The sequence below is a fragment of the Hippoglossus hippoglossus genome, chromosome 22, assembly GCF_009819705.1.
Source record: "Hippoglossus hippoglossus isolate fHipHip1 chromosome 22, fHipHip1.pri, whole genome shotgun sequence".
NCBI lineage: Eukaryota > Metazoa > Chordata > Actinopteri > Pleuronectiformes > Pleuronectidae > Hippoglossus > Hippoglossus hippoglossus.
In genome coordinates, this window is record NC_047172.1 from 4,850,356 (window position 1) to 4,876,164 (window position 25,809).

Here is a 25,809-nt window from a genome sequence, read left to right on the forward strand (position 1 = left end):
TGGAGATGTTCACACCTGATGGACTGAGTGTTCGAAAAGGTGTTTTTAAAAATAAACCACATCCTCCAGCAGCCAGAGAAAACATCCGTCAGGGAGGAAAACAACTCTGTTCTCACAGGAGAATTCACTCATCTTCTGTCCTTTAAAGACAAATCCTCACAGGTCTGAACACAGTTTGAGTTACTGGTGAATTAGTTTGTGATTCTGCTGAACAGGTTTTTTCATTTCTCGTCCATTTCATGTTTTTGTGGTCTTCAAAACAACAGAAACCCCTCAGACGCATCCACCTGTTCCACAGACTGGAGGATTTAACTGTGACGGATCCTCCTGTCGCAGGGGGAGCAATTAGCGCCTCCTGGTGAAGCTGCAGGAAAGACACACTAAAGAGGGAAATAAACTAATAACTCACTCGTCTCCCCCCCTTTTTCCCTCATTAGAGACTCTTCATCAGTGACTCGCAGCATCGTCATCATCATCTCACAAACACACGAACAAATAAAGCATCCATTCACGTGTTCTTGTTAACAACAGCGTTTTTTATTACAAAAACAGCATACATCGAACAGCTCGCGAAGGGAATGGACAGATGTTAACAAAACCTAGCATCGTCCCTCATTTTGTCATTTTTATTTTTAAATTAAAAAAAATGTACAAAAGTGCTTACATGGTGCAAATAATGAGAATTAAAAGGTCTATAAAAGAGAGGAGGGTAAAAGGGAAAAACAACACATGTACATTATGTCCACTTTCTAAAAAAAAAATGCAGCAGAGCAGGAGAGATGCGGCTTTATTACATAGCGGTAGAAAATAACCAGAAGCTGCTCGGGAACTAGGTAGTTAATCCTCACACTGTCTGTCAATCCAACACATCACTGAACATGAGGTTAATAAATATTGCTTAAATAACCCACATGGCTCATGAGTTTCTGTTTAAACTGGTCAATTAGTTTGACTGGGAAGTTGTAAAAATCTCTCCTCAAGCCTGACGGCGTGGAAAACGCCACCGGCCGTGATTATGTGACATGTTACAGACGTTAACACCAAGAATCTCCCATCGGTTTAATACAATCACAAAAATCCTTGTGAGTTTTTTTATCATGGCACTTGTTTCTCATTCTCTAGATGACCTGTCAGTCCACAGTACAGATGAGTAAGGAAAATAACAACGGGTTTGTATTCAGAACAGTTTTCTTGGGGGAGCTACAGTTGCTGGTGTAAGGCTGCTCATGGGTCCAGTCTGAAGACGCTCCGCCCCCTTTCTACTGACCTGCCGATCCCACCATCAGTAACAAAAGATTCCCAGCGACTTCTTCTTCTCCCAAAACTGAGGCATCTTATTCTTCTCTAAGACCTGTCCAGTCCGCGTTGACGGATCAGTAACTGTTCTCGTGACCTGCTAAAATGTAGAGGTTGCTCAGGGCCGTGGGGTTGTCGGTGGGTCGGCTCTCCAGAACCACCACCCTGCAAAACAAACACCAGGAGCGGAGTCAGAGGATTAGACGGAGGAGTTGTGGCACCAGCATGGAAGAAATAAAGTCTGAAGAAAACTGGTTCCCTCGTAAAGGAGACATATGATGTTGTTTTGAGAGTGTAACAGTTAAAAAGCTGAAAGTCTGAGGTAAAGGGAGCTCCTTTCCCAAACAGAAAACACTGAAGCTCTGAAGTTCATCAGTTTTCAAAACCATGTCAGAGCTTTTTAGATCCTTGGATCATTTGTTCTACCTACAGGGAGCCACTGGTTTGTATTCATGGCAGCTTGGTTTGAAAATGAACGTGAACACCTTGTTAGTATAAAGGTAGAAAGTTTAAAACAGACAAAATGTTCATTATTACGTTTTATAGTTATGAAGCTTTAAAGATTTCAGTGGACATCATGCAACATCACATCTCTCTCTCGGACAAACACCTTCACAAAACGTCAACAGTCTGAAGTCAGTTGTTGAACGTCGACCACCAGCCGCCTGTTGAAAGGTTGAGTTTGTCGTTTGGCTGATTTAAAGGAAAGTTGCTCTAATTTATCTGCTTCCACGACAGGACCAGCAGCATCGTGTTAATGGGATCAGTTTGCTCGGAGGGCGGCACAGTTACTGGTTAAACGGCACGTTCAGCGACAGGCCGATGACAGCGGCGGCGGCGGCTACGTCTTGAGATGGCTTCGGTCTCGTGGTGGTGACAGCTGAGCAGGGACGCTACAGTCCATACTGTCTGTTCCATCAGATGAAATTACAGAGGCACGGAGGGACACTCACACCAGACTGGCAGTGCCTGGGCAGCAGTGAATAAATCATGGGAGGGGAGGGGGGGCTGGGCAGAGAGAGGCCTCGCTCCATCAGGAGTCATCATCTGACTGAGTGACGGGAGAGGAGCTGAACTGAACTGAACTGAACTGAGCTGACTGTTCAATCACATTCTGCTCCGTCGGCAGCGGAGACAAATCTTCAGTCTACAGATGAGATGATTCATCGATAAGCAGAAGATGAGCAGTTAGTGATGAAGCTTACGTCTTCAGGGTCGATAAATAGTTTCCAAACAAACATTATTTGGTTCCATTTCTTAAAATGTGAGGACTCACTGTTCCTGTTTTGCATCTTTGTAAATTTAATGTATTTAGGTTTTGGAGATTTTAGACGAAACAAGATATTTGAATTAAAAAGCGTCTCGGGCTGCACTTTTTGGAAAATGAACCGCGCCTGACCTGAACCCAGCAGGTTTTATTTTTTGTTTCCAACCCGAGCTCGATGTTTTTGCTGACTACAGGCATGTGCAAACCAATGCATTGTTTTTTTTAAATTTTAAATGTAAATAATTACCTAATAAACTTGATACGTGCATTAATTGATCAATCTATTAAAGTCACAACATTAGTAAATAAATAGATTTATTTATTATGAAAATAATTATCATTTGGTTTGTGACTGTGACCTTCATGTCACCAGATCTACAGAGAGGTACTGGAGGATGTCACGGGGTCACTCGGGGACAGTTTGAGACGATTAGTTTTAAGCAAGACGAACATGGAGAGGAGACAAAAACATGTCAGTGGGACACCAGCGCAGCGAGAGATGTCCCAGCAGCAGGAGGTGAGCTGGTTGTTTGTTGGTTTCCAGGTAATAGGAAAAACAATAAGACCTGAGGGAGGACGGCCATTATCACGAGTGTGTGGGTTTGTGGAAAAAATGTGGCTGATGAGGTATAGGAACAGTGATGCGGGTTAAAAAAACAAAAACAAGAAGGGTGAGAATCTGATCTCTGCACCAACCTGTCGGATCCGAGGAGACGGAAAACTCTGCTTGGATCAGAAATCTCCTGGGTCACCTACGAATACAAAAAAAAGACAACAGGTTTAAGTGACTTTTTATATCTTAAGTCGTGAAGTACGTGTGCAAACATGTGAAATATCGAAATACTTCTGTGACAGTTTCACCAAAGACAAGTGAATCTTCAGCCTGGGTGAATCCAGACTAATGCCGGTGCTGGGATGAGTGTTTACATTTGGATCACGTCTTGTGACTTCAACAACAAAATGTCAACATGCTTTTTAAAACAGACGGCAGGTAACTGAGTGCCGTCTCCAGGGGCTCACGGTGACACTGTGTACAATCCAGGAGGCTACCTGCTCTAGTCACAAGATGTAGCCCGAGACTTTACAGGGGAAAAAGACAAGGGCCCCTTCAAAACACACTCCTATGTGTTGTCATGACATGAAAACTTGTCCATAGATGTGAGATAGTCAGCGGCTGACACCTGCTAGGTGTGAGTCCTTGGCTTCGGGGGAGATCTGATCCGTTTAAGTCTAAACGAGAACAAGGTCTCGGGTGTTCGGAGGAGCACCCACCGAGTCAGGCGCGGATCAATAACCCTGCCCCCTTGAATGCCTTCGCTTTTCAGAGGAATCATAACGAGACAAAGGCTGAATTATTTAGTGTCGCTTGCTGTTGTGTGACGGGTTTCGTTTATGATTGAGCATGAATTTTGCATTGGCTGCTGACATTTCAAAAATCCTGGCTATGGGAGAGCCGTTAAGCCGGGCTGGGCACGGACTCCGCAAACAGACCTCCGGTTTCGTCTGAGCGCAGGACCACGTCTGACACGGCGAGCTTTCAGAAAGGGAGGCCCCCGGCCGCCGTATCACTTTTCATAAAAACAGAATGCTTCACCTCCCCGTGATCTCTTGAACTGTTATTGTGCGGCTGAGCGCGACTCGTGATCAGGTTAACACGACGTCCCTCCGTGAAAGCTGGACAAATGCGTTACCTCGGCTCGACACAAAGCCACTTTGTCCGGCTCCACCTGAGGGCTAAGCTGCTGGGATCACCGGCAGCGTGTCGCCATGCACATGAACAGACAGCACTCAGGGTCTTTGTTGTCCAGAGCCAAAGGTGTTTGTTCATGGGCACAACAAGGTCGCTCGTATTCATGGAGGTGGCACAAATTGCATTTAGAGTTTCTACTATGGAAATAAATTCGATATTTTTATCATTTTGTTTTTAAAATGATCTTCAAAAGGGACGATGGTTTAACGTTAGGTGTCATCATCACTTGAGGAAATCCAAAATGTCATTAAACTAAAGATAAATGTAGAAATAAACTGAAAGACAGGTTCAGCTTTTAACGATAAAAAATGGAAGAGTTACAACCAGTGTTGGTGAATCAAGATTTCACTCAGTTGTAGTGTTTATGTTTTATTTTACCTCATTGGACTTGAAACTCTTTCCCTGCATGCCGTGTTTCCAGAAGGCCAGGACACTGTCCTGAAGGCACACTGAAAACAGAGAGGTCATGTTTTAGTGCGTGAGGAGCCAGGACAAATTACAACTTTTCTGTAGGTTTGACAACTTTTCATGCTGAGACTCTTTTTTTCTACACCTGTAAAGTGATGGAATTCAGTTTTAATACCAAAATAAACTTCTCCACTTTCCACATTTCATGTTCGTCTATTTCTTTACACAGATCCAAAGTGACATTAGGATTTATCTGGACGCTTACCAACAGATCCAATGCAGAAATCAAAGCTGAGCTCAGACGCCAGCTTCTTGTTGGACTTCAGTCTGCCCTGGAGATTAACAATCTTCAAATTTTCTGCCAAATAAAATAAGAAACGTCTGTTAGAATGAACAAGCAGAATCTAAATGAGTGTAAAGTGTGTTTTACAGGTATAAACTGTTAAGAAGAGCTTGTACATACGGTCCAAACACACCAACACTGTGTCTCTCTCCAGCTGGGTGACGTGGATTGCATCCACCTGCTGATTCGCTGTGGAAAGGAAAAATAGTAGTGAGAAATCAGGTTCTCTAGCGTCCCAGGCAATGTCAAAACAGTCTAAGTATTAAAGTTCCTATAATCGTTTGTGTATAATCTCTACACCTAAAGCACATCTACATGTTTGACTCACTTGTTCCCATCTCTGTGAACCAGGAGGAGCAGGAGTTGAGGTTGATGGTCTCAAAGCGGACCACCTGACCCGGCTCGGTGCCAAGGCTGATGGCCACACACACCAGAGGATACTCCTGCTCCGGCACCACCAGCATCTCAAACACCTTCAGTGGGCTGGGAAGAGGGAAGTCAAAATGCTGCGGCAGGAAGAGAGAACAGACACAGAGGTTAGTTTTTATTTTTAAAAGCGTGTGATGTTTTCTACAGGTACTAGGAGATGAGCACTCATTTTACTCACAATTACAGACTCACAGCACTTAAGAGAAAGAATGTAAGGCAGAGCTGACAGTTCAATGTTTTGTGATAAACACATTTGTGGGGACCATGTTTCAGAAAAGACAGGAAATAGTGAACTGACCTTGATGAGCATGAACCTCTGCAGGGGCTCATACCACTGCAACAGGACGATCCCAGACTGCAGCGCTCCACACAGGTACTTGTGGCCTGTGTACGGGTTTCTCACTGTGGAAGAGACAAGCAATGAGGGACAAGTGGAGCTGGACTGAACTGTGTAGCCAGACCAATATGGATTTTGGGCGGCGGAACACTTGTTCCCTCTGCCATGGAAGTTATGTTTTCATTTGCATTTGTCTGTTTGTCTGTTGCCAGCATTACACAAAAACTACTGGATTGATCAACACTAAGCTTAGTGGAAAGACGCAGTATGAGTCAGGGAAGAACCCGTTACATTTCAGTGTGGATCCAGGAATTTGTTTTCACTTTCTTTAACGTTGCATGACGGGGAGTTTTTTTTTCTTTTCACAAAGTTCCCAGGGAATAATGCTTGATGGAAAAAAACAGGGAATCAAATTTAAGGGGACTGTTGGGCTGTTTGCGCTCTACAGGAAAAAATACAACTTAATATATAGAACTTAAATAAAAAGCCTTTTGCTACATAAAATGTTAAAATGATTATTAATTATTCTGTCAATACCATCATGCCTGTTAACCAATAGGTCTGTCAGGCTCGATCGTGTAGGTCCTGTAATGGAAGATTCGGACAGATTCTATCAGAAGTGCATTAGTTTAAATGACTGGAGCAACTCTAATAAATGAAAAAAATCTTGATTTAATAAAACCTCACTCACATTAATGCATAATAAAGTCTTGAAAGTTTACAGAACACACGACTATAAGTAGATGTTTCTCGTGCGCTGACAGTTTACTACGATGGAAGGGTAAGTAAATAAGTGGTGGGAGGTAAAGGCCACTTACCAATGCAACACTTGTGACAGCCCTTTGTGTCTGGGATCTTAGTTGTCAAGGCAAACCTCCTGAGGAGAGAAAACAGGCAGGTTGTTGTGACCACAGTCTTAAAGAGTGGGTGATGACGTCTATAATCAGGGAAGTTGGCCGGTGCTTCTCCTTTTTCTCTCCCACCACAAACATTCGTCATGATGGTGGACAGCAAGGCACAAAAAGACGGCACAGCATGAGCGTAGCAACGTGCTTTAAGTTAGAGAAGCGGAGTCGTCACCTTATCACAAAAGTGACAGAATTCACAGAATTCAATAAATGAGACGGGGGTTCAGGAAAAAAAAAAAGACCTGAAGATCTCACCTGGGTAAAATTTTGTCTGGGAAGCGATGAGTCTGGAACTGAGCAGCGAGCCCAGGCTTCTTCAGCTGCTCAAACAGCCCGATGAGATTGTGGGAATACAGCTGGAAGGTTTTCCCTAGAGCAGGACACAGTAGATTCAATGAAGAGCTTCATGGGTTAACAGCAGTGAGCAGTGAGTTAGAAATCAAAGCCAAGGGATCAAAGACACTCTTCTTAAATATGACAGACAACGTTATAAACATTTTGGAGGTAAATGATTAATGTTCTCAACAAATCCTCCATCAGCAGCTTTCACGTGTAGAAAGGTTAGATGTGAACAGAGGTAAAAAAGTGTCATGATGATGTGAAGCATGATTACCTTCTGATGAAGCCAGTTAGTAGAATATCAAATCAAGCCAGGTGAGAGGAGGATGGACAGTGGCCAAGGGAAGAGGAGAAGAGAACAGAGGCTTAGTATACCGAGGGGCAAACTGCTGAAGGTAAAACCGAAAGCAGAGCTCACACTTTGTAATCCCATCCTCAACCGTTAAACCGGGAAAAGGTTTGAGTTCTGCTCTCAACAAAAGCAGGTTTGGTTTCGAATGATGGATGATTTGAGTTTCACTCCTCTTACTTTTGTTGCTAGTAAACATTGTGACATACAAATATCAGTATATTTGCGGTTCTTCAGTAGAGGAACAGGCTGTAAAGTCAGATGCATCACTCATGAGTCACAGTATTTCTGATAGCAAACAAAAGAAAGTTATTTCAGGGCTGCAGATATGGAGTGGCCGTGTTGCCTTCAGGTGCAGCCAGATAACACGGGACAAAGGAGCGGCAGGCTATGACAGTGGCCAGTGAAGCAGGAGGCTGTTAAAAGCTCCATCACTTACCAGATAAAGACATCAGGTTGTTGTTGATAACATACAGCCATGTGCACTTCCTCGGGAAGAGCTGAGGGGATAGAAAATATGACAATCACTTTTCAGCTGTAGTTTTCAGCTCTCAATGAGGGGAGCGACATTAATTAGACAACTGTACGCTTGCTGAACCTTCTTTTAAGTGTCTAATAATGGCTTAGCAACCAAAACAAAGAACAGCAGGTCTATCCACATGTTGAAGAAGCGAACATGGGACTCTAATCAGAGGGATACAAAAAGAAGACTTAAGAGTATGGAATGGATAAAATAACTAACATCCATTTTATGATTGGGACACACGACATAGCCGACAGTCATGCTAACGAACCAAGCTAACTATCAGTACAATGCTAAAAAGAAGTACGCGTAAAATATGATCCACAACACACACCAGGTTCACCAGCTGCCTCTTCTTTAGTATTAACGTGATTTGATTGGTTAGTGCCTGCAGTATTCTATTAAACACGATCTGATTGGCTGTTCATCAGCAATGCATGACCTCACCCCATTCAAAGTGAATGAGTCCAATCGTGTGAGTCCAGCGTAATTCTACTAGTTCCACAAACTGATTTTATTTGCCGTTACCTGCTCCATCGTAGCTTCATGAAGCTCGTTAAGATTCAGCGTATAGATTCCATCCTCTGTCCCAAAGATTAGGTACTGATCTAGAAGGAAAAACGAATTGTTGGCTTTAATAAAACATGTTAATTATGTGTGTTTGTGTGTGTGGGGGTTTATGGATTGAAGCTGTACCTTTGGTGTCTGGATGAATCCATGATGTGGCACAGTTGATCTTCAGCGGGCAACCATCAAACACTTTAGAGAAACAGGCTCCCATCTGCATTGAAAAGCAAAACAGGCAGTTTCTGGATCAGTGAAGCGCTACAACGTCAGCCAAGGTTTAATAAGCTGGAGCCGAGCGGAGCAGAGGCAACCACAAAGCCGAAAGCTCTGTGGACCCCAAATATCTGAAGAATGTACAGCAGCATTTCAGACAACAGATTAATAACAGTGCCCGTGAATCCACGTCAGCAGCGAAGAGCTAAGACTGTGAGCGACAGTGCAGATGATTTACTCACCAGTACTTTAGGAGTGGGTGGCAGCCCGTTGATGGCTGGTTTCTGAGGAGGAGCAGAGGAAACATAAAACAACATGATAGTGTAGATGCAGAACCGATAAAGCAACAATGATTTTAAATGTCGCTGCCGGATTTAGTTTCAGCCTCAACAAGGATCCAGAACAATGTGGACTGTTATTTTGTGTGTGTTCTGTCAAAGTCAATTAAACGTTAAAACTGGACTGGACGCAAAACGTTCCTCTTTAACCATCCTGGTTTGGATCTTACAAAGGAAAAACATATTTGAGGTTTCAGCGCATGATCAGCCAGCTTAGTTGGAAACTCTCCACATCTAAAATATAGGTTCTAAGACCACTGATTACCGTTTCATCTTAAAACCCAATGAAAATAAAAGTGAGAAGTGTGGCGGTCTTGATACAAATCCACATCGTAACATGATATATTTGTGAAAGGTCATTAAACTCACAGGGAATTCCTTCTTCTCTTTCCGATGCTGCTGGTTGGGTGGTGGCTTGGGACTGCCTCCATTCACGCTGTCATCCGAGTCATTATCTGTCACAAGAGAGCAGGACGGAAAATTAGATTTGTAGCACAACCCTTAATCACACGCACAGAATCTATGTCCAAGATCACATTTACATGAGGCTTCCTTACCTTTACATTCAGATTTAATGAGAGCTTGTAAAAAATAAAGTAAGTGCTCATTGAGAAACGGGCTTGATTTAAGAATGACAGCAGACACCAGACCAAACAGGCGACTGTACATAGGTAGGTATAAATTCAGCCGAGACTCACCAGGATCGGAGGCATGAGACAGGATCCCAGGGCTGCTGACGCTGACAGAGAGGAAATCTGGAGACGAGTGCTCCACCTTGTTTCCCTGCTCAGGTGTGCTCTGTCTGCGAGCCGCCTGACTCGGTCCATTCTCCGAGTTAGGGAACCTCCGCACCGTCAGAGACCTCTCCTCGTTAAGGCCGATCTCCTCTGACGAGCTGTTCAGCCGGGGCTGGATATGAGGGACAGACTGAAAATAGTTTGATCTTCATTCAAAGCACGTCGCAGCACATACACTTTGAACTTGTATATTATGGACTAGCAGTGTGTGAATGGTGTGTGAAGGAAAGCGCAGCATATTGTAGCACTGGATGAATGTGTAAGCAAACGGTAACTTTTTAAATAGTTTTAGTCTTCACCTTCGGGGGCAGAGGAGGAGGAAGTCCTGGCTTGAGAGTTGACCTGAAACAGAGGTGTGTTTTCAGAAAAGCTACAAAAGGAATATTTGTGTGTTTATGATGACATTTGTAATCTATTACTGTCACTCACAGCTCTACTTCTTCAAGTTTATCTTCAAGATGGGCCATGTGTCCCCTGCAGGAAACAAAGGAATCAGTGTGGAAAATAAGACCAATCAGAGCTCAGGAGGAGGGATGTAAATGGAGCAAATGTTCATGTAAAATCACTCCGTGGACATAAAGTGAGCATGAGTAGAAGGAGAAACATGGAGGTGGTATTTGGGATCCATTTTGCTCTGGAAACCACAAAAATATAAATTTTCGAAGCTATTTTAATAGTTGTTTGTCTTAGTACAAAACCTTCAAACAGGTCCATCATCACTTTCTATATTGACTTTAACATTAGCTTAAAATAACACATGGACCAAAACCAAGGACCGCAGACAACTTTCAGAAGGTTAAATAAAAGCTGTCACGTTAATCAGTAATCCACGAAATTAGCTTTAAAGCTCAGTGACCCAACTTTAACCAAGTTCTCTGAAAGGTGATGTAATTATTTAGAAACCTTTGCTTTAAAACTACAGTGGACATAAAAAGTGCAGCCCTGTGTGTTTGTTAAGGGTTGAATCTTAACAAACAAGCAGATTTTTTTGAGTATTTTCCAGCCTATTTCTACATCACACTTTCCTACCGACCTCAGACTCATGTGTGCAGCAGTGTGCACAGTTTGGATCGGCAGTTAAGATCACAAATGGTAAACGGAGTGTTGTCAGGGAGGGTGATTTGAGAGGATGGATGCTAAAGCTCACTGCAAACATGGTGATGACCAAGCGAGGGGTAGGGTGGATGGCTTACAGCACTACAACACACGCAGTGTTAGTGTTACCGTTGGAACAATTCATCCTCAACGCTTTTGAGAAGGCTTCTTGGAGGGACAAGACGAGAGAGAGAAGACCGACAGCCGAACGGGGACAGAGAGAAGTGGAGGGAGAGAAAAAAAAACAGTCAAAGCACACGGACAAGTGAGCAAGAGCTTAAAGGCCACGGTGACATTTCAAAGTGCAGGTGTGGGAGAGTGAGTTCATGCACAGACACAGGTTAGTTCCACTGAGTGAGCAGGTTAATGTGAGACACAGTGAGGAGCGTCCACGGGAAAATGTATTTTCAATCAGTGGATGTTAGTTTACAGAAGATAGAGGAAGACAATGTGACGACTAACATGCCTCAGGGGTCTTTCTATCTCTCATAAACTAGATTCAACACCATCCATTGGTGAGAATCCTTGAAATATGTGTTTCCGAAGAAGTGGAATAAATACAGACACAAAACATGAACCTTGCATTTGTTGTTGCTTTCTGGAGAAATCCCCAGAGAAGCATCCATCAGATAAATAACCCAGGTGAAGAGGGCAAGTGAGGGTAAGTGAGAGAGAGCAGGAGAGAGAGAGCGAGAGCAGGGGGTAAATAGGAGCAGTTCCCATGACAACAGTTTCCATGGCTCACCTGGTTGTTATTCCTCCCTCTGCAAAGGGACTCCAGGGGGAAGGGAAGTCATTATCTTTACTCACATCCTGTGGAAAGGCACACATGTACAAAAATAGAATTAGTAAATACCTGCATTCTTTAATTAAGGGGTATATATATTTTTCTTTTTGAACAATCGCATAAAACTTGACCGATGACAAACATAAACAGAAAGTTGCACTTTTATACTAGTATTGATTTAACTAAACGTGATTATCACCATTTCAGAGTGAGCCTCCGTTTCCTTCCGGAGTGGTGGTTCAAACTGGAGCTTGTCGACTGTGAATGACAAAAATTGTGGTCAGTCTCGTTTGTTGTTGTTTTTTTTACACACATCTTTGGCACTAGAGGGCATCAGAACCCAACACTTCAAGACACACAAAGCCTTTGGGAGCAGTACCAGGAACCTCGGAAAACACTTATACAAAATCCTGTGTTAAGAATTAAGCAAAAGCAGATCAACGGCTTCCATTGCAACACACCTGTCAAAACCCCACAAGGACCTTTCATGGATTTATTGAGCTGCTATATGAATGTTTGGTCTGCAGCCTGAAGACGAGTCAATCACCAAAGACAAACACAGATTACAACTGACACTGGCCAGGTCTGAAATATTAGTAAAAAAAGAAAAAGAATTGCAAATAAATAACGGAGCAGATTCCTCTTAGTTTATGTTTGAGGTCAGATTCTGTCAAACAGTCGATCCCATAGAGGAGACGGGTGTAGTGTCCAGTGTAAACATGACGTGATCCTGCTGCAGCCACGTAAGAGCGGAAGAAATCCACCGACCTGCCAATAAACTCTCCCACATAATCAGCTTCTCATTAACAAAGAAACGTTTTAGTCGAGAATTCAAACCCTCTTTTTCCGGGGGGGAATTTCTGCTTGAGGTATGTTGATACTGTGGCCGCGCTGAAGTATTTAAAACACAGATAACAGTGAATGGGTGAGTCACAGACAGAACTACGAAGCCAACCTTCAGCAAAACATTTGAGAAGATGAGGAATTGCGTCGAGCCCAACGTAGCTTCCTTGTTAGGTCTTATTAGTCGTCTACGATGCAATTTTACTGCAAACAGTCTGACAAGAACTAACGCCGTGTTAAGACCTGGTATTAACGTCCGTTCTGAGAGATCTGGTCACATGTGGTCAGTGCTAAGTATGTGTGTTTACACCTGGCATTACAATGCATCCTGAATGTGTCTATGACTAATGATGTCACCTCACTGCTCCTTTTGCAAATAACCTTGGGTGTCATCTGTGTTCACAAAGACCAAATGATGTTGTTTTACAGTCTGCGTTTCCAGAATGAGTCTGATGACAATGTTTGTGTGTGTTTATCGGTGTGTGTCTGTGTATCAGCGTAAGAGAGAGAGAGAGAAAGAGAGCAAGCAGTGTCAGGAGGAGCTGAATGAATCACCTCTGAATGTGAGTGATCAGACACATTGACGACGCATTTGGGTGCTTTCACACTTTGTCTTATCGGGTCGACCCAGGTCCTGTACGGGTTCAGATCCACGTTGTATAAAGGAAGTTGGGTCTGAGTCCTGTTCTTTTCCCTGGTCCCTGGTCTGTATCACACGATGTGTATTAACCGAGTGGACGGGAGAAGACCTGGCCCCATTTCTGACAGCACTGATAAAAGCATGTGCACGTTTCTTGGTATTTTCTGGTTTTCTCTGAACCCATGAGGAACTCTAGTTCACACCTGTGCTTAGCGCTGACCACTTGTGATCGGATCACTCCGGACAGATGTAAATACCAGGTCTGATCTATGACGTCACAATGACCAAGTTATTCAACCTTATGCAAGCTAAAGCCACAGTAAGTAGCTAACACATGCACAGGGACTCACCTTATTAGTACCACTCAAGTCTCAAAAATACTTAGTTCTGTTTTCTGCTACATTTCTCAGGAAGTCGTAGGAGGGAGCTGGGGATTCATACAAACACACACTGTCTCACTACACTGTCACTAACCTTCATCCCCCCTGTGTCCCCCAGTGAAGCTAGGACTTGAGCATGGCCCTCCTTGGTGTGTCCCATTGTTTGCTTCATGTAGGAGGGAAAGTCAGACGCAATTGTGAGAAATAAAGATGAAACCACACAGGAAGTACATCTGGTACAAACGATCACAGCAGAAACAAGCACAGAACACAAGGGAGCAGAGTACGTGTAACTACCAATACGAATGATAAGGACGCAGCTCACCACTGGAAAGTTACCACATCGACCTAACATGACATGACACGACACAGCTTCCAAACAACAACTGAAGACAACACAAACACACAACAACTTCCCTGAAGGGTTTGCAATTATTGACAGTAAATTTAAAGTTGCATCCTCTGCCAAATTCAGAACCGACAACAGAAAAAACAAATTCCTCAAGAAACCTAAAGTGACCCTTCAGACAAGCTATTTCACATTATTTGTTTAGTAAAAGATGAGGGGCTCGGTTACTTGCTACTGTAAAATACCACGTCTACCACATTCCACTTTCTCTTCCGTGAATCCCTGGGCTATTTTCACACACACTACCACATGCTGTGTTCTGGACAAGTGCCAGTCAGTGCAGCAGGATTAGTGGGATGACCCTCAGACAAGCCGCCGGACCTATGTCGAGCTCGACAGCCGGGGGGGGGGGACTGACACACTGACCAGCGACAGGACGGATTCATGAGAGTGGGGGTTGGTGGTGATCTTTGTGTTCACTTACAGTCGATCTCTGAGCGCGTCCTCTCAGCTCTGGCTTGTTTATTGGTGGAGCGGATGGTGTGTCTGACGGCAGAGAGGGGCTGAAACAAACAGTGAAGATAAGGAAGTAGGTTTTAACGGCAGGAGCAGCACTTGACAAGACTGTTGCAAAGTCGTATGAAATAATTAACACTGACGCAGCACAGCCTCGAGTCATCTGGCACAAATATGACACATGACACACATCTTCAGAAATAATCTGGTGAAGGCATTTCAGAAACTTGCACGCCAAGATAAATGCTGATCTGATAGCTAGTTTCTGTGCTGTGTCTTGTGCATTGTCACATTATTATGCATCCCAGAGGCTGTTTGTTTGCACCAAGCTCAATTGCCTGCAGTCAATAGCCTTTGGGGCGTTTTTCATTCATCGTGGCCAAGACAGTGCCACTGCTGTCAGGGGGAGAAAAGCACAATGGTCTCTTAAAAGGCAATGGTACCACCTCCTTGGCTGCCACACACATGTCGGGGAGAGTCCCGTTGGAATAATAATATTGAAGGAGCAAATCAAGAAAAAGGGGAAGGAGGAAATACACTTAAGCAAAGCTCGTTTTACTTTTTTTTATTTCCAACATTTACTGCTGACAGTGAGTCTTTCAGTGTCAGATTATATATTTTAGTCGCTTTCTTTTACTTGCTTCTGTTTTTTAGCCTGTTTTTAAAAGTGCTAAATTTGTTTGTAGTATTTTCAGTCAATTTTTTTTACAAATGGACATTTTTCTTATTTCCAGACAGGTTTGTATATACAGTGTATGTTCACTTTGAATTTCCCTCTCAGTTTCTTGGAGTTAAGGTATTATTGTAAAGTATGTGTGATGGAATTAGACTTTACCTCCAGGTCATCATCGTCCACCTCACTGTAATGCTGATGGTTGTCTGGGTTGTTCATCCTATCAAGGAGATCGACAGCCAGCCTCCTCGTCAAACCCGTCTGTCCCACAAACACATGCTGCAAGACACAAGACAGGGTTATCACAAACTGATGAATACTGAGAATTTGATAAACACACGAGATCAGTGAAACTAGATGTAGATTTAAAACCTCACTGCAGAAAGAGAGAATCATAATTTAACTGTTACACATTAATTCAAACTGTCTGCATCAGGTGCCAGGATCATTAGGACGGGACTGTCCTCACATGACACACACTGGGTTCATGACAATTGAAAATTATCTTTTCACAAACAGCTGATCTGTATTTAAAGTCTGACTGACACCTGGAAATTAAAAACAGGTGGTGACTGAACTACTTCCTCTTAGATAAACTGAAGCTCTTCAGTTACAATATAATTAAAAAGCTTCGATAAATACAAAGTAATGAAGTAATAAATTAAAAGACTAAACTTTGAGCAGCAGTTCTGGTTGCTGGTGTCTGAACGTGAGCCAAACTGCTGGAAACTGAGCCAAACCACACAGAAGCTCTTTGAGCCAAACTGAGACCCTGCTAGATTTAGTGGGAATGAAAACTTCCATTTGTGCGTCAGGCTTTTAGGATTTACAAAATGGTAATAGTTCAACAAGCAAAATACACAGAAATCTAGCAGCAACTAAAAGAATAATCTACTTAAAAGGAATGAACACACAGCCGAGAGTTTTCTAACATTTTCTCTTTTGAAGGTTCAGCTCCAAAACTGCACAACATTTCGTTTTGAACATTTCAACATCAAGACAATAAGATTTATTACCGATAGAAGCTTCTCTGCTGTGGGCCTCTTCTTCGGGTTCTTTGTCAGAGACACTTTGATAAAGTTATGGAAGGCAGTGGACCTGGGGGAGATAGTTTAGTTTTAATCCAGTGCTCATCCCTGCCAATCTTCTAAAGCCAAATTAAAGTGTAGTCTGGGACACTCACCATTTGTTTTTGTCTTTTAGTTTGGGCGGCTGGAAGCTACTCTTTGACATCAAAAATAAGGCCCTATGGAAGACAAAGAAAGTCATTACTTGTGGTTTAAACAGAATGAAAGAGGCAGATAAATAACAGGGTAACCAAAAGTTAAAGAATGGAAATGCCTGCGACTTCTTCTAAAAATAAACGGTATCTTGAATGAAACAGGATGAGCATTCAAGTAATCAAAAGGCATGATGAAACATTCGAAGAACACAAAAGCAGGAAGCAGCCTAAGAATCATTTGAGGAAGCTCTGACTGATCACTTTTGAGGAAAGTAAACAAAACACACCTCATCGGGTGGAGGTCGAACATCGGGGGCTGCAGCTCGGCCAGCTCTATGGACGTGATGCCAACGGCCCAGATATCACAGAGCTGGTTGTAGCCACCGTTCTTCTCCACTGCCGCTACTTCTGGAGCCATCCTGGATAAATTCAGTGAAAGAATTCAGTGACAAAGACAAAGACGAAAGATTGTTGAAGGAGGCTTCCTTGAAGTAAAGACCAAAACTGATATTTAAAATATGATACTCTGTTAATCTTTGGAGGAAAACGGTTTTGTCTGTCTACCCTGGACTGTGTGTTAGAGGTCAGGGTCAGTGACAGTTAGGATTCAGTCTTTCTCAAAAACACTTCAGCTGCTGTGGGAATTTGAACTTTCACCTTTCAGCTGAAGCATCTGCCTAACTGTGATGATATAAACAGATGACAAAAACATGTTTACCCGATCAAAGGCATCTAATCAATGCTTTGTTGAATAACCCAAACTCCAAAAGAAAAGCATGGTACCTGACTCTATTGCTATGAGGGTGACACACTCACCAGTAAGGTGTTCCAATGAAGGACTTTCTTTTGGCAATGGTGGCTGTTATTTTGGCTGCAACTCCAAAGTCAGCTGTAACAAGGATAGACGGCATTTCACGTTATGTAATCCACGTGTAACTCAAAGCTACGGGGTTGTTCCATTTCCTTGAGAATCAAGATGTTAAACTGCAACTTACCCAACTTCACATCTCCGTTGTCTGATAGAAGGATGTTGGCACCCTGTTAAAAAAGTCCAATAAATGGGTTTTTAATTTTGAATTCAGACAAAATGCATGGTCTAAAATGCTCAGTGTGTTGCAAAACTGGTTCATAACAATTATGTGTTGAGATTCTTCAGCAACATCTGGTATCTGAAACTGCTGGGATCTCTGACTGATCTGTAAAGTTACAGCCGTACCACAGCTTTCTGACCGACCCACTGACTGTGTTTTTGCTGGTTGTGACTGACAGTCTCTCGGGTGGCATCCTGCGGTGAGAGTAGAGGAAACAGGAAGTGCTCGCTCCGTAGAGCTGACTAAAGATAATAGATCCAGCCCTGACCTTTCTGTGATAGCACACGAGGCCGAGGCTCCAGCCTGCGTGCATGCACCAAGTGTGATCAGCTCAACCGCAAAACTACAGAAAGTAACACCATCTCTCGCACCCTTCCTGCGACTTCAGTTTACACCTCTGCAACGCTGCTAAATCACACGTCTCTACTGTGGACCGTTGAAGAGCAACTGAATTGACAGTCTTACACGTCTTCCTATCATATTTTTATTTTTATCTTTCTCGCAAATATTTTGACGTTTATAATTCATTTGTATGTGCTGGCATGAGGCAAAGTGTGTTTGGCACAATATAGAGGCCATGTCCTTTAAAACCTGAGGTTAAAGCAAAACAAAATAGAAAACATTAAATACCTTGATGTCACGGTGCATCTTGCCCTTGCTGTGCAGATATCCTAAACCCTGTAAACAAAAACAAAAATGCATTCAGTGTAAATGAAACGGAAATTAAAAACTTTTAAAATGCTCATTTAAATTATTATTATTATTATTATTCAGGAAGTAAAACATACCTGTATGGTCTCTCTGCTGACATATGCTATCTGGAGCTCTGACAGAGGTCCTGTCACTGTAACACGCAAGCAAGAGATTGATTTTAAATGTGGACAGTATTAAAAACCATGTTATGACTTCATCTTAAAATTAAACTCTCACCATGATAAATGTCCTGGAGAGATCCTCCTCCACAGTACTCCATGCATATCCAAAGCTTTTCTCGACTGAAGAAAGCAACAAAAAAAAATATTATATTAGGATCACAGATTTTACAAACCTATGCAGTTAAAAAGTTTGAAAGTACAAGAGTTTGTAACCATCATGTATATGTACCTTGCAAACCAAACACATGTTATAAAAAGAGCATGGGTGGGTAGAAAAATCCTGTCAACCCTCAGAGAAGAATCTAAAAATACGATCGTTGTAACTATGTTGAAATTACTGCCAATGGAAGCTGTGACCCCTGTGAGGTGAAGATACTGTTCACTGCCCCAGATTCCCGGTCTCAACTGGGCTACTTTTTCAAATCTTTTAGCTGGATGTGGAAATCATTTTGGGTCAGGAAACATGTCTGAACGGAAACTCAAACTTCCCCGAATATAAACTGGTGGTTCTTCTCAAAGAATAAAACTAGATTTATAATAATTAATGCATGGTGGGTTGCTCATTAAGGTTTTACAGTAACCATTTGTTCTCTATGTGGCCAGACTTTATAAGTCATACCTGCTGGGATAAGACATGCATCTCTCAGGAAAAACAGCCACATGAAACAGATCAGAGGCTCGTATTCCAGTTAAACCTGCTGGAAGTCTGAGGCAGTGGTGGGCAGGAGCTGCCCGACTTCCTCTCAGATACCAGCCGCAAAACACCGGCTCCGTTAAAACACGAGAGCTGCATCCTGGCACTGCAGGGCCTCGTCGGCACCGGGACACTGACTCATACTTTCACACACAGGTGTGACTAGGTAATTAAATACATCATGCGAGTTTCAGGCAGCGGCTCATTAAATCCTTCAGACACTAACGTATGACTTCCATAAATATTAGACAATGAACTGGCAGCAAGGGAAGAGAAAACAGTTAGAATCAAATGACAAAGCAGGATTATTTTTGAGCTGGCTCTTACCAGAGGTAGCTCCCAAAGTAGGCCACAATGTTGTGGTGCATGCATTCCTTCACCATGAAGATTTCCTGCTGTATGATGGAAAAGTCATCCCCTGGAAACAGAGGGAGAAATCACCAATGAGCAAATTGCTGTATTTTTTCATTTTCTGTACAGAGAATTGTTTTAATTTTAAATGAGATATTTTCCATTTAGAAATAAACACCTCACAAAACGACTGCAGGCATCAAACAAATGGTTATGACTCGTTTACAAAATCTACACAACATAAGGGATGTTTTTTGACACTGAAACAACCTTTGAATTTGAAATGTATTGTAAAAAATGATATGTTGGAGGAGGGTGCCTTAAACTTGAGGTTTTTGACGACACCGCAATCTTTCCTTTTCCAAACTTAAGAAATCCACAGTATCCCCCCCCACCCATATACCAATCATGTGGCAGATTTTTGATTTAGTCGAGCCAATAAACTGTAGAAAATTATTGAAACTACGAGATAAGTTATAAATGCCGATACTGATGTTTCACAATGAACCCTTTCAAATCAGGACACATTTATATGCCACTAAAACTGTGAACTGCTTTGAATGTCTGGCTGAACATTTCAATATTTCATCTCTATGTAAATACAGCAAATCACAGACCCAGCTATCGACAACAGAAAGAACACCTTGTACTTTTTAAGTTTATGTGGTGTAGGCACGTATCCAGGCTGCTTTCCAGTTCGGCAAAGCAGTCTAACACATCCGACCAGTAGGAAGTCAGAAGACAAAAATATGTAAGCCCAGCTGCTCCCAATTGAACCGAGACACGTCCCTGGAATACATTAACAGGAGGTTAAGATCTACGAGACTCTGCCAGCTTCAGTAGTCCATCAACAGGCTGTCATCATAGGCAACTGCCCAGATGAAGCAAATCTAATGGATAAAATCATTCTCCACCAAAAATATTGATATCAAAACAGCAGGCTGCACGTTGATTGATGTGGAAATTACTATCAACAAAGAATTTTATCTTTTTTGCGTCAAGTGTCAATACTGCTCACTGATGCGTTTCGTAAACAAAGCTCTTATGATGGCTAAATGAAGTTTCACAAGTTTAACAAAAACTGCAATCTAAAACCAATCATGGCCAAAATAAATATTGTTCTGTATCCTTCCACAGTTTGTTGCTCCAGACAACAAAGCAGAAGGCCAGTTACAAGTGACACAGGGGTATTTTGGAGGCAAACATGACAAATGACGATTCCTCCAGGGCCACAGATAAGTACACAATTTTTAAGTACACAATGTTTGTACCCAGTGAGGCAATTGCAGTACAGCAGTCCTGTTTTTCACTCTGTCAGTGAGAGGTTAGTCTCTGTCACATGAGAGCCTGAATTCAAGTCTGGTTGAAATGCCAACACGTGCAACAACTACCCAGCTGATAAACAACAAACCGGTACATTTCCATGAGCTGTTAATTAACCAGCTACTAACTCAGAGGAGACATATTATACTCTTATCCAGGCAAATCATTTTCATCGAGTGTTAATAATTGAAAAGATTAACATGCTCTAATGCGTTGGTTTCTGTGGGGGAGAACTCACAAAAAAAAGATATATAAACACATTAGAGGAAAGAAAAACTGAAAGAGCATCATACAGTATGTCACCTTTAATTATTAAGTAACACGAGAAGCCTTGTGCAATGTAATGTTATCAGATATCAGACCGAACTATACCTGCATCACTGATAGGTTGAGAGAGTAGTTGAATAAAGAATAGTTGTGAGGTGCGGGTATTACTCAGTTTGCTTCTTCCACTAGTGATCGTCCGATATTTGTCAGAATAATGATGTAATGAATGTCTTAGTCTTAAAAAAGCTAGTTCTTTACCCCTCTAATGATGACGAATGTGAGAAGTATTTCCAGTCTCGTTCAGAGTGTTCGCCACATTACAAAATACTACAAGTAAGTGGTACTTAGGAGGAACTCATTAATTTGGTTACAATTACATGGAACTGTGTCTGTAATTACAGCGTTATTCATTCAGGATTCAACTGCTGTTGATCACAGTCATTTTCAAATGTATCTGTTGACAGAGAGCAAATGGTACGAGAAGCCACAAAAATTTGAGCGACTGTAATTTAGGTGACATGCTTCATCCAACAAACAAAAAACTCTTGGTGTGTTGTGCTTGTAGCCACTTCCTCTCAGACTGAGCGCTTCCCTCTGCTCGCTGAACACAACTTTCAAGTTTCAATTCAGTGTGTAAGAAATAAGTAAACTTTAATTCTTGACCAATGTCATGCTGAGACACGCCCAAATGGTCTGAAGCTGAATTTCTTATGGCAACTGCCGGCCGGCTGGTGCCAACTTCTCAGTGACGACCCCCCGAAAAAAAAGAAATCAAAATTGTAACTGGCTCAATAAGAACAGAGGTATTATTAGATGAGTTAGTTTGTAAAGTAAGTGGCCACTTTAAGTTTCCCCCAATGGTCAGTGAGTGAAGACTGAGTCTAATTTGATCTTCACTGGTCATTTCGCCTCCAAAAGATCAGATTAAGCAGCTCAGCTCCCCCGGTCCCTGCAGGCAGAGGGCTTCGCCACTCCTTTCTCTCTCTGTCTGTCCCTTTGCTTCATACCAGCGTCACTCCTGGTCAAACCAGTTTGATTCGATGGTCCGCCCAAAGCTGTTTACCTCTAGCACAGAAAGGAGTGACTTGCAAAAGCAGGGGGGGGAGAGAAATGAGAATCCTGCTTGAACAAGATATCCTGGGCTGGGGTAGTGCCTGTTTTCCTCTCAAGGAAGGATAAAGCAAATATGAAGAGTGCAAATACGAAGAGAGCAAATAGAAATTAGTTCATGTGTTGGAAATCCTGAACAGGGTTATTGCTGTCACTTGTGTACATGTGCAGAAACATGGGATAAATCCATCTTCCCTATTAAACTTCCAAACTGCTCCAAAGCTGACTTCAGACTAGAGGAGTTTTAAAAACCTCATGAACACAAGGTGGATCTTCACCGATTTTCTTCTCTATCATCTAAAACACGCCCACGCTACAGGAAAAGAATGGCTCATCACACACTACATGATATTATTAAGACTATTGCTCCACAGGCGGCAACGCACCACCTCACATCTCCCATGTTGCGTCATGGGGAATGGCCTGAACTTGCTCTAAGTTTAAATAAATAAAAGTGCTAAACGAGTCTGGATGAGAAATTGGTCACATAGACATTCTTCAGCTGAGTTTCTAATTATAATTTATAGTATCTATTAACACTAGCATGCTAGCCGATGTTAGCCTCAGAATGTTTTCCGTTCCTTGGCAGCCAATCAGCTGCTCCGGTCTCTCAGTCTCTCTCATTGGCTGTTGTGGTTAATTATTGGGGAGGCACTGATGATTCTGCGGGCAGCTCAAGAGATTAAAGAAAGGCTCTGTAGCCCCTCACCAGATAATCTTGGTCGGACATCGGAACCCAACAAGGTTGCGGACCAGATTCCTCCTTCGATTCTCTGAGAGGCCGGATCAGGGTTAAATCGGCCCGAGATTCATGTAGTCTGAGGCCATGTTTAGTGTTTTTAAACCTTAACTTTACAACCTTTTAATTACTTCTCTACTCTTAATTTTATTTTACCTATGAATTTAGCAAGAAAACAGCAATAAAAACGTATCCCTTCTTGAGTCTTATTTTCTATCTTCTATCTCAGCTAAGCTTCTTGATCTTCTTCATTTACTCACGCACACACTCTAATCCCTGTGCTCCTAAACACCAGCAGAATATACTCAAGACTCCTATCGTCTGATCAGGACGGAGAGAAAACGTATTTCAGACCAATCATCTGAATTTCACTGATGAAACACCGACACCTGACGAAAACATGTGCAAACTTTGGACCAAAACACACCATTAATCCCACATCCTCTCACTTGCAGCCTTTCACCAGAACAGTGACACGATGAATGAAAGAGAAAACAAACACAAGTGAATCTCTTCCCTCACTGACTAGTAATCAGCTGAGCTCTGTCTGGTTGCTGCCGGTGGTACAAAGTCCTCCTGGTAATCCCACTAATCTGGATCGCACTAACTCTGTCACTAGGTCACCACCAGCACAGACCCCGGAGCAGGGCACCATCAGAAATGTCCTCCTTCCTCCGCTTCTTCGTGTTCACAATGTCATGTCGCAATGTGTCCTCGATAGAAGTGGTGACGGTGATTTATATTTTTTTAAATGACCCACTTTTTAGCAGACTTTGCTCCAAATTCAATATGGTGCAGGACGACGGCTATATTCAAAGATTCAGGTCATTTCACATGAAAAAGAAAAAGCGCTCTGGGTTTGTCAACACATTAATATTTGCAGTCGTGTTTATTGGCACCGTGCAACAATATTTTTCAGTGAGTACTTTTTTTTATGCATTCCTTTCAAACCCCTGGAAAATAACAGACTCGTTTTCCAGACCTGATTTTTCAGCTCTGACGGGAAAAAAATTAAACCAGGATTTATTCTCTTGAAACTATGAAAACAGATAAAAATGATCATATTTACCTGGTTCCAACTTTATGATCTTCACAGCAGCAAGTTCTCCGGTCTGTATGTTTCGAGCCTGAAAGACACAACAGCAAAACAGTCAGCGAGGCCACAAATATCACAAAACTGTTGACTATTATTTCTTTAAACAAAACTGGTTCATCTGTTAAATAAAAATGAAAAACAATGAACATTATACTACTGAAACAATCACCTCGTTAGTGATAGAAAATGAATGATCAACAATTTAGTGGTGCAGCCTCATGAACTGTAACTGAGAGTAGGTGCTTGAGTCATTTATCGAGGAACAATTTGAAATATTTTTTTGTTAGTAAACTGAGTATTTGTAAATATCACAATGGGCATTAGGGAATCGTGGTGGATATTTTTTATTTGACATTTTGGAGACCAAGTGATTGATCAATTAATCTGTAAATTAACTTAAAAGAGAATATTATTGTTGGTTGTAAGGCTACTTGATTTTATATAAATCAAGTTAAGAACTGTTGATCAACTGAAAATAAAATTGCCGTTATTGTCTTAAGCTCTCAGAACTTGCCATTAACGTTTTCCCACTAAATTATCGCTATTATTTATTGACTAAACCAATGATCAATTTAAGAAACAATCAACAGATCAGTCAATAATGAAAATAATCCCTTGATACAGCCTCAGTCCATTACATGACATGATCCTGCATTTTGATGAGATGTAAGATAAGCGTTAAATCACTGATTGGGTTTTGCATGATGCTTTTGCCTCTGTGAGAACTGATGTGAAAATATTCAACTGTGGTGAATGTCATCACCTCCATCAGACAAACCACTACATTCTTACATCTGCCATATTTTCCCACTGGTCCCATTAAAATCATATCAAAAATCAAAAGTCCTCTTGAACAAACATCCTGCACAGAGGTCAACAGGTCAACTTGTTGGTCAGTAGGAGGAGGCTGGACAGCGTCTGTCAGCAAAACCTTTACATTTCTCTGCTGTCACATGACTTGTGGTATTTTTCAGTCTCCGACTTAGTTATTCTTCTTCATTTGTATTATTCTTTAAGTTTCTTCAGTATATTTGTACACTACCAGCTTAACCTTGTAACATTTCATCATGTCAACATCTGAATGCAAAGAAATACATTTTTAAGAAGCATCCATCCATCCTGTGGGAAATTTCTCTCTCCAAGTAGGTTTCACTGGCTTCCAAATCCAGGTCAAGATGGGACTCTCCATAATCCGTGGGGCTGACGTGATGTGACGAGCAGCTAAATCAACCGTAAACCATAAAACCCTCCAGCGTGGCCGCCATCTTTCAACACGGGGAATGTTGCTGGTGATTCACACGTATCAACAGAAACCCACACGGATCTTAAACTTGTTCTGCAGCTGATACAGTACGTGACAGATAAAATACTGTACAGACAAAACCACAAGTCGGCAAAATAGCACAGTCATTGTGCTGTGTATTTACTATATTGTGAAATGTCCGTTCAGCTACGAGATTTCTTAAATTATTACTGGCAGCTGTGGAAGTCTATCTTTAAGTTATGACCAAATTCTTGCAAACAACCTGACTCAAGCTTCCTGAATTAGCTCGATTCAACCTGAGAGCTAAACCCCCCAAAAAAGAGGAAGTTTTAAGCCGACAGTCTAAATACAAGATGCAGCAGTGAAGACAGCTTTAACAACCTCAGACGACTTTGACTGAGAGGAGGAGAAGTCTGTCATGTAACAGACGAGATCCGACACAGGATCAATCACCATGTCGGGCTCAGGGAAAAACAGGTGTGCCTGACGTCCACGTAAACCTACACTAACTACAGTGAGGACAGGGACTCGATAAATCACATTCACAATAAGGAAGAAAGTAGTTTTTTACACCAAACTTTTAACAACTTCAACTACCAAGGTTGACCGAGCTGTGAAGTATTAAAAACT

General features: G+C 42.1%; 1 protein-coding gene across 15 annotated transcripts in view; it reads right to left on the reverse strand.

The window, feature by feature from the left end:
• Positions 1-1,094: 1,094 nt before the first annotated feature.
• Positions 1,095-25,809, reverse strand: part of map4k5 (mitogen-activated protein kinase kinase kinase kinase 5) — a 43,227-nt gene continuing 18,512 nt past the window's right edge. For 2 of the 15 annotated variants that reach the window (XM_034577297.1, XM_034577296.1), the window contains 35 exons: positions 23,889-23,946; positions 19,357-19,447; positions 18,391-18,455; positions 18,249-18,304; positions 18,091-18,138; positions 17,365-17,407; positions 17,186-17,258; positions 16,657-16,788; positions 16,331-16,393; positions 16,164-16,245; positions 15,310-15,426; positions 14,443-14,521; positions 13,704-13,775; positions 11,946-12,004; positions 11,705-11,772; positions 11,089-11,127; positions 10,294-10,338; positions 10,164-10,206; positions 9,766-9,994; positions 9,625-9,648; positions 9,437-9,522; positions 8,972-9,013; positions 8,646-8,730; positions 8,478-8,557; positions 7,866-7,926; positions 7,352-7,354; positions 6,994-7,108; positions 6,649-6,707; positions 5,792-5,895; positions 5,393-5,570; positions 5,185-5,253; positions 4,987-5,079; positions 4,692-4,762; positions 3,260-3,315; positions 1,095-1,461 (listed from right to left, as the gene is read on the reverse strand). In XM_034577297.1, coding sequence (XP_034433188.1) covers positions 1,374-1,461; positions 3,260-3,315; positions 4,692-4,762; positions 4,987-5,079; positions 5,185-5,253; positions 5,393-5,570; positions 5,792-5,895; positions 6,649-6,707; positions 6,994-7,108; positions 7,352-7,354; positions 7,866-7,926; positions 8,478-8,557; positions 8,646-8,730; positions 8,972-9,013; positions 9,437-9,522; positions 9,625-9,648; positions 9,766-9,994; positions 10,164-10,206; positions 10,294-10,338; positions 11,089-11,127; positions 11,705-11,772; positions 11,946-12,004; positions 13,704-13,775; positions 14,443-14,521; positions 15,310-15,426; positions 16,164-16,245; positions 16,331-16,393; positions 16,657-16,788; positions 17,186-17,258; positions 17,365-17,407; positions 18,091-18,138; positions 18,249-18,304; positions 18,391-18,455; positions 19,357-19,447; positions 23,889-23,946 — 2,676 coding nt within the window. In that variant the 3' untranslated portion in view covers positions 1,095-1,373. The remainder of the gene's footprint in view (positions 1,462-3,259; positions 3,316-4,691; positions 4,763-4,986; positions 5,080-5,184; positions 5,254-5,392; positions 5,571-5,791; positions 5,896-6,648; positions 6,708-6,993; positions 7,109-7,351; positions 7,355-7,865; positions 7,927-8,477; positions 8,558-8,645; positions 8,731-8,971; positions 9,014-9,436; positions 9,523-9,624; positions 9,649-9,765; positions 9,995-10,163; positions 10,207-10,293; positions 10,339-11,088; positions 11,128-11,704; positions 11,773-11,945; positions 12,005-13,703; positions 13,776-14,442; positions 14,522-15,309; positions 15,427-16,163; positions 16,246-16,330; positions 16,394-16,656; positions 16,789-17,185; positions 17,259-17,364; positions 17,408-18,090; positions 18,139-18,248; positions 18,305-18,390; positions 18,456-19,356; positions 19,448-23,888; positions 23,947-25,809) is intronic. The other 13 variants (XM_034577299.1, XM_034577298.1, XM_034577302.1 and 10 more) reach the window with 13 other exon arrangements.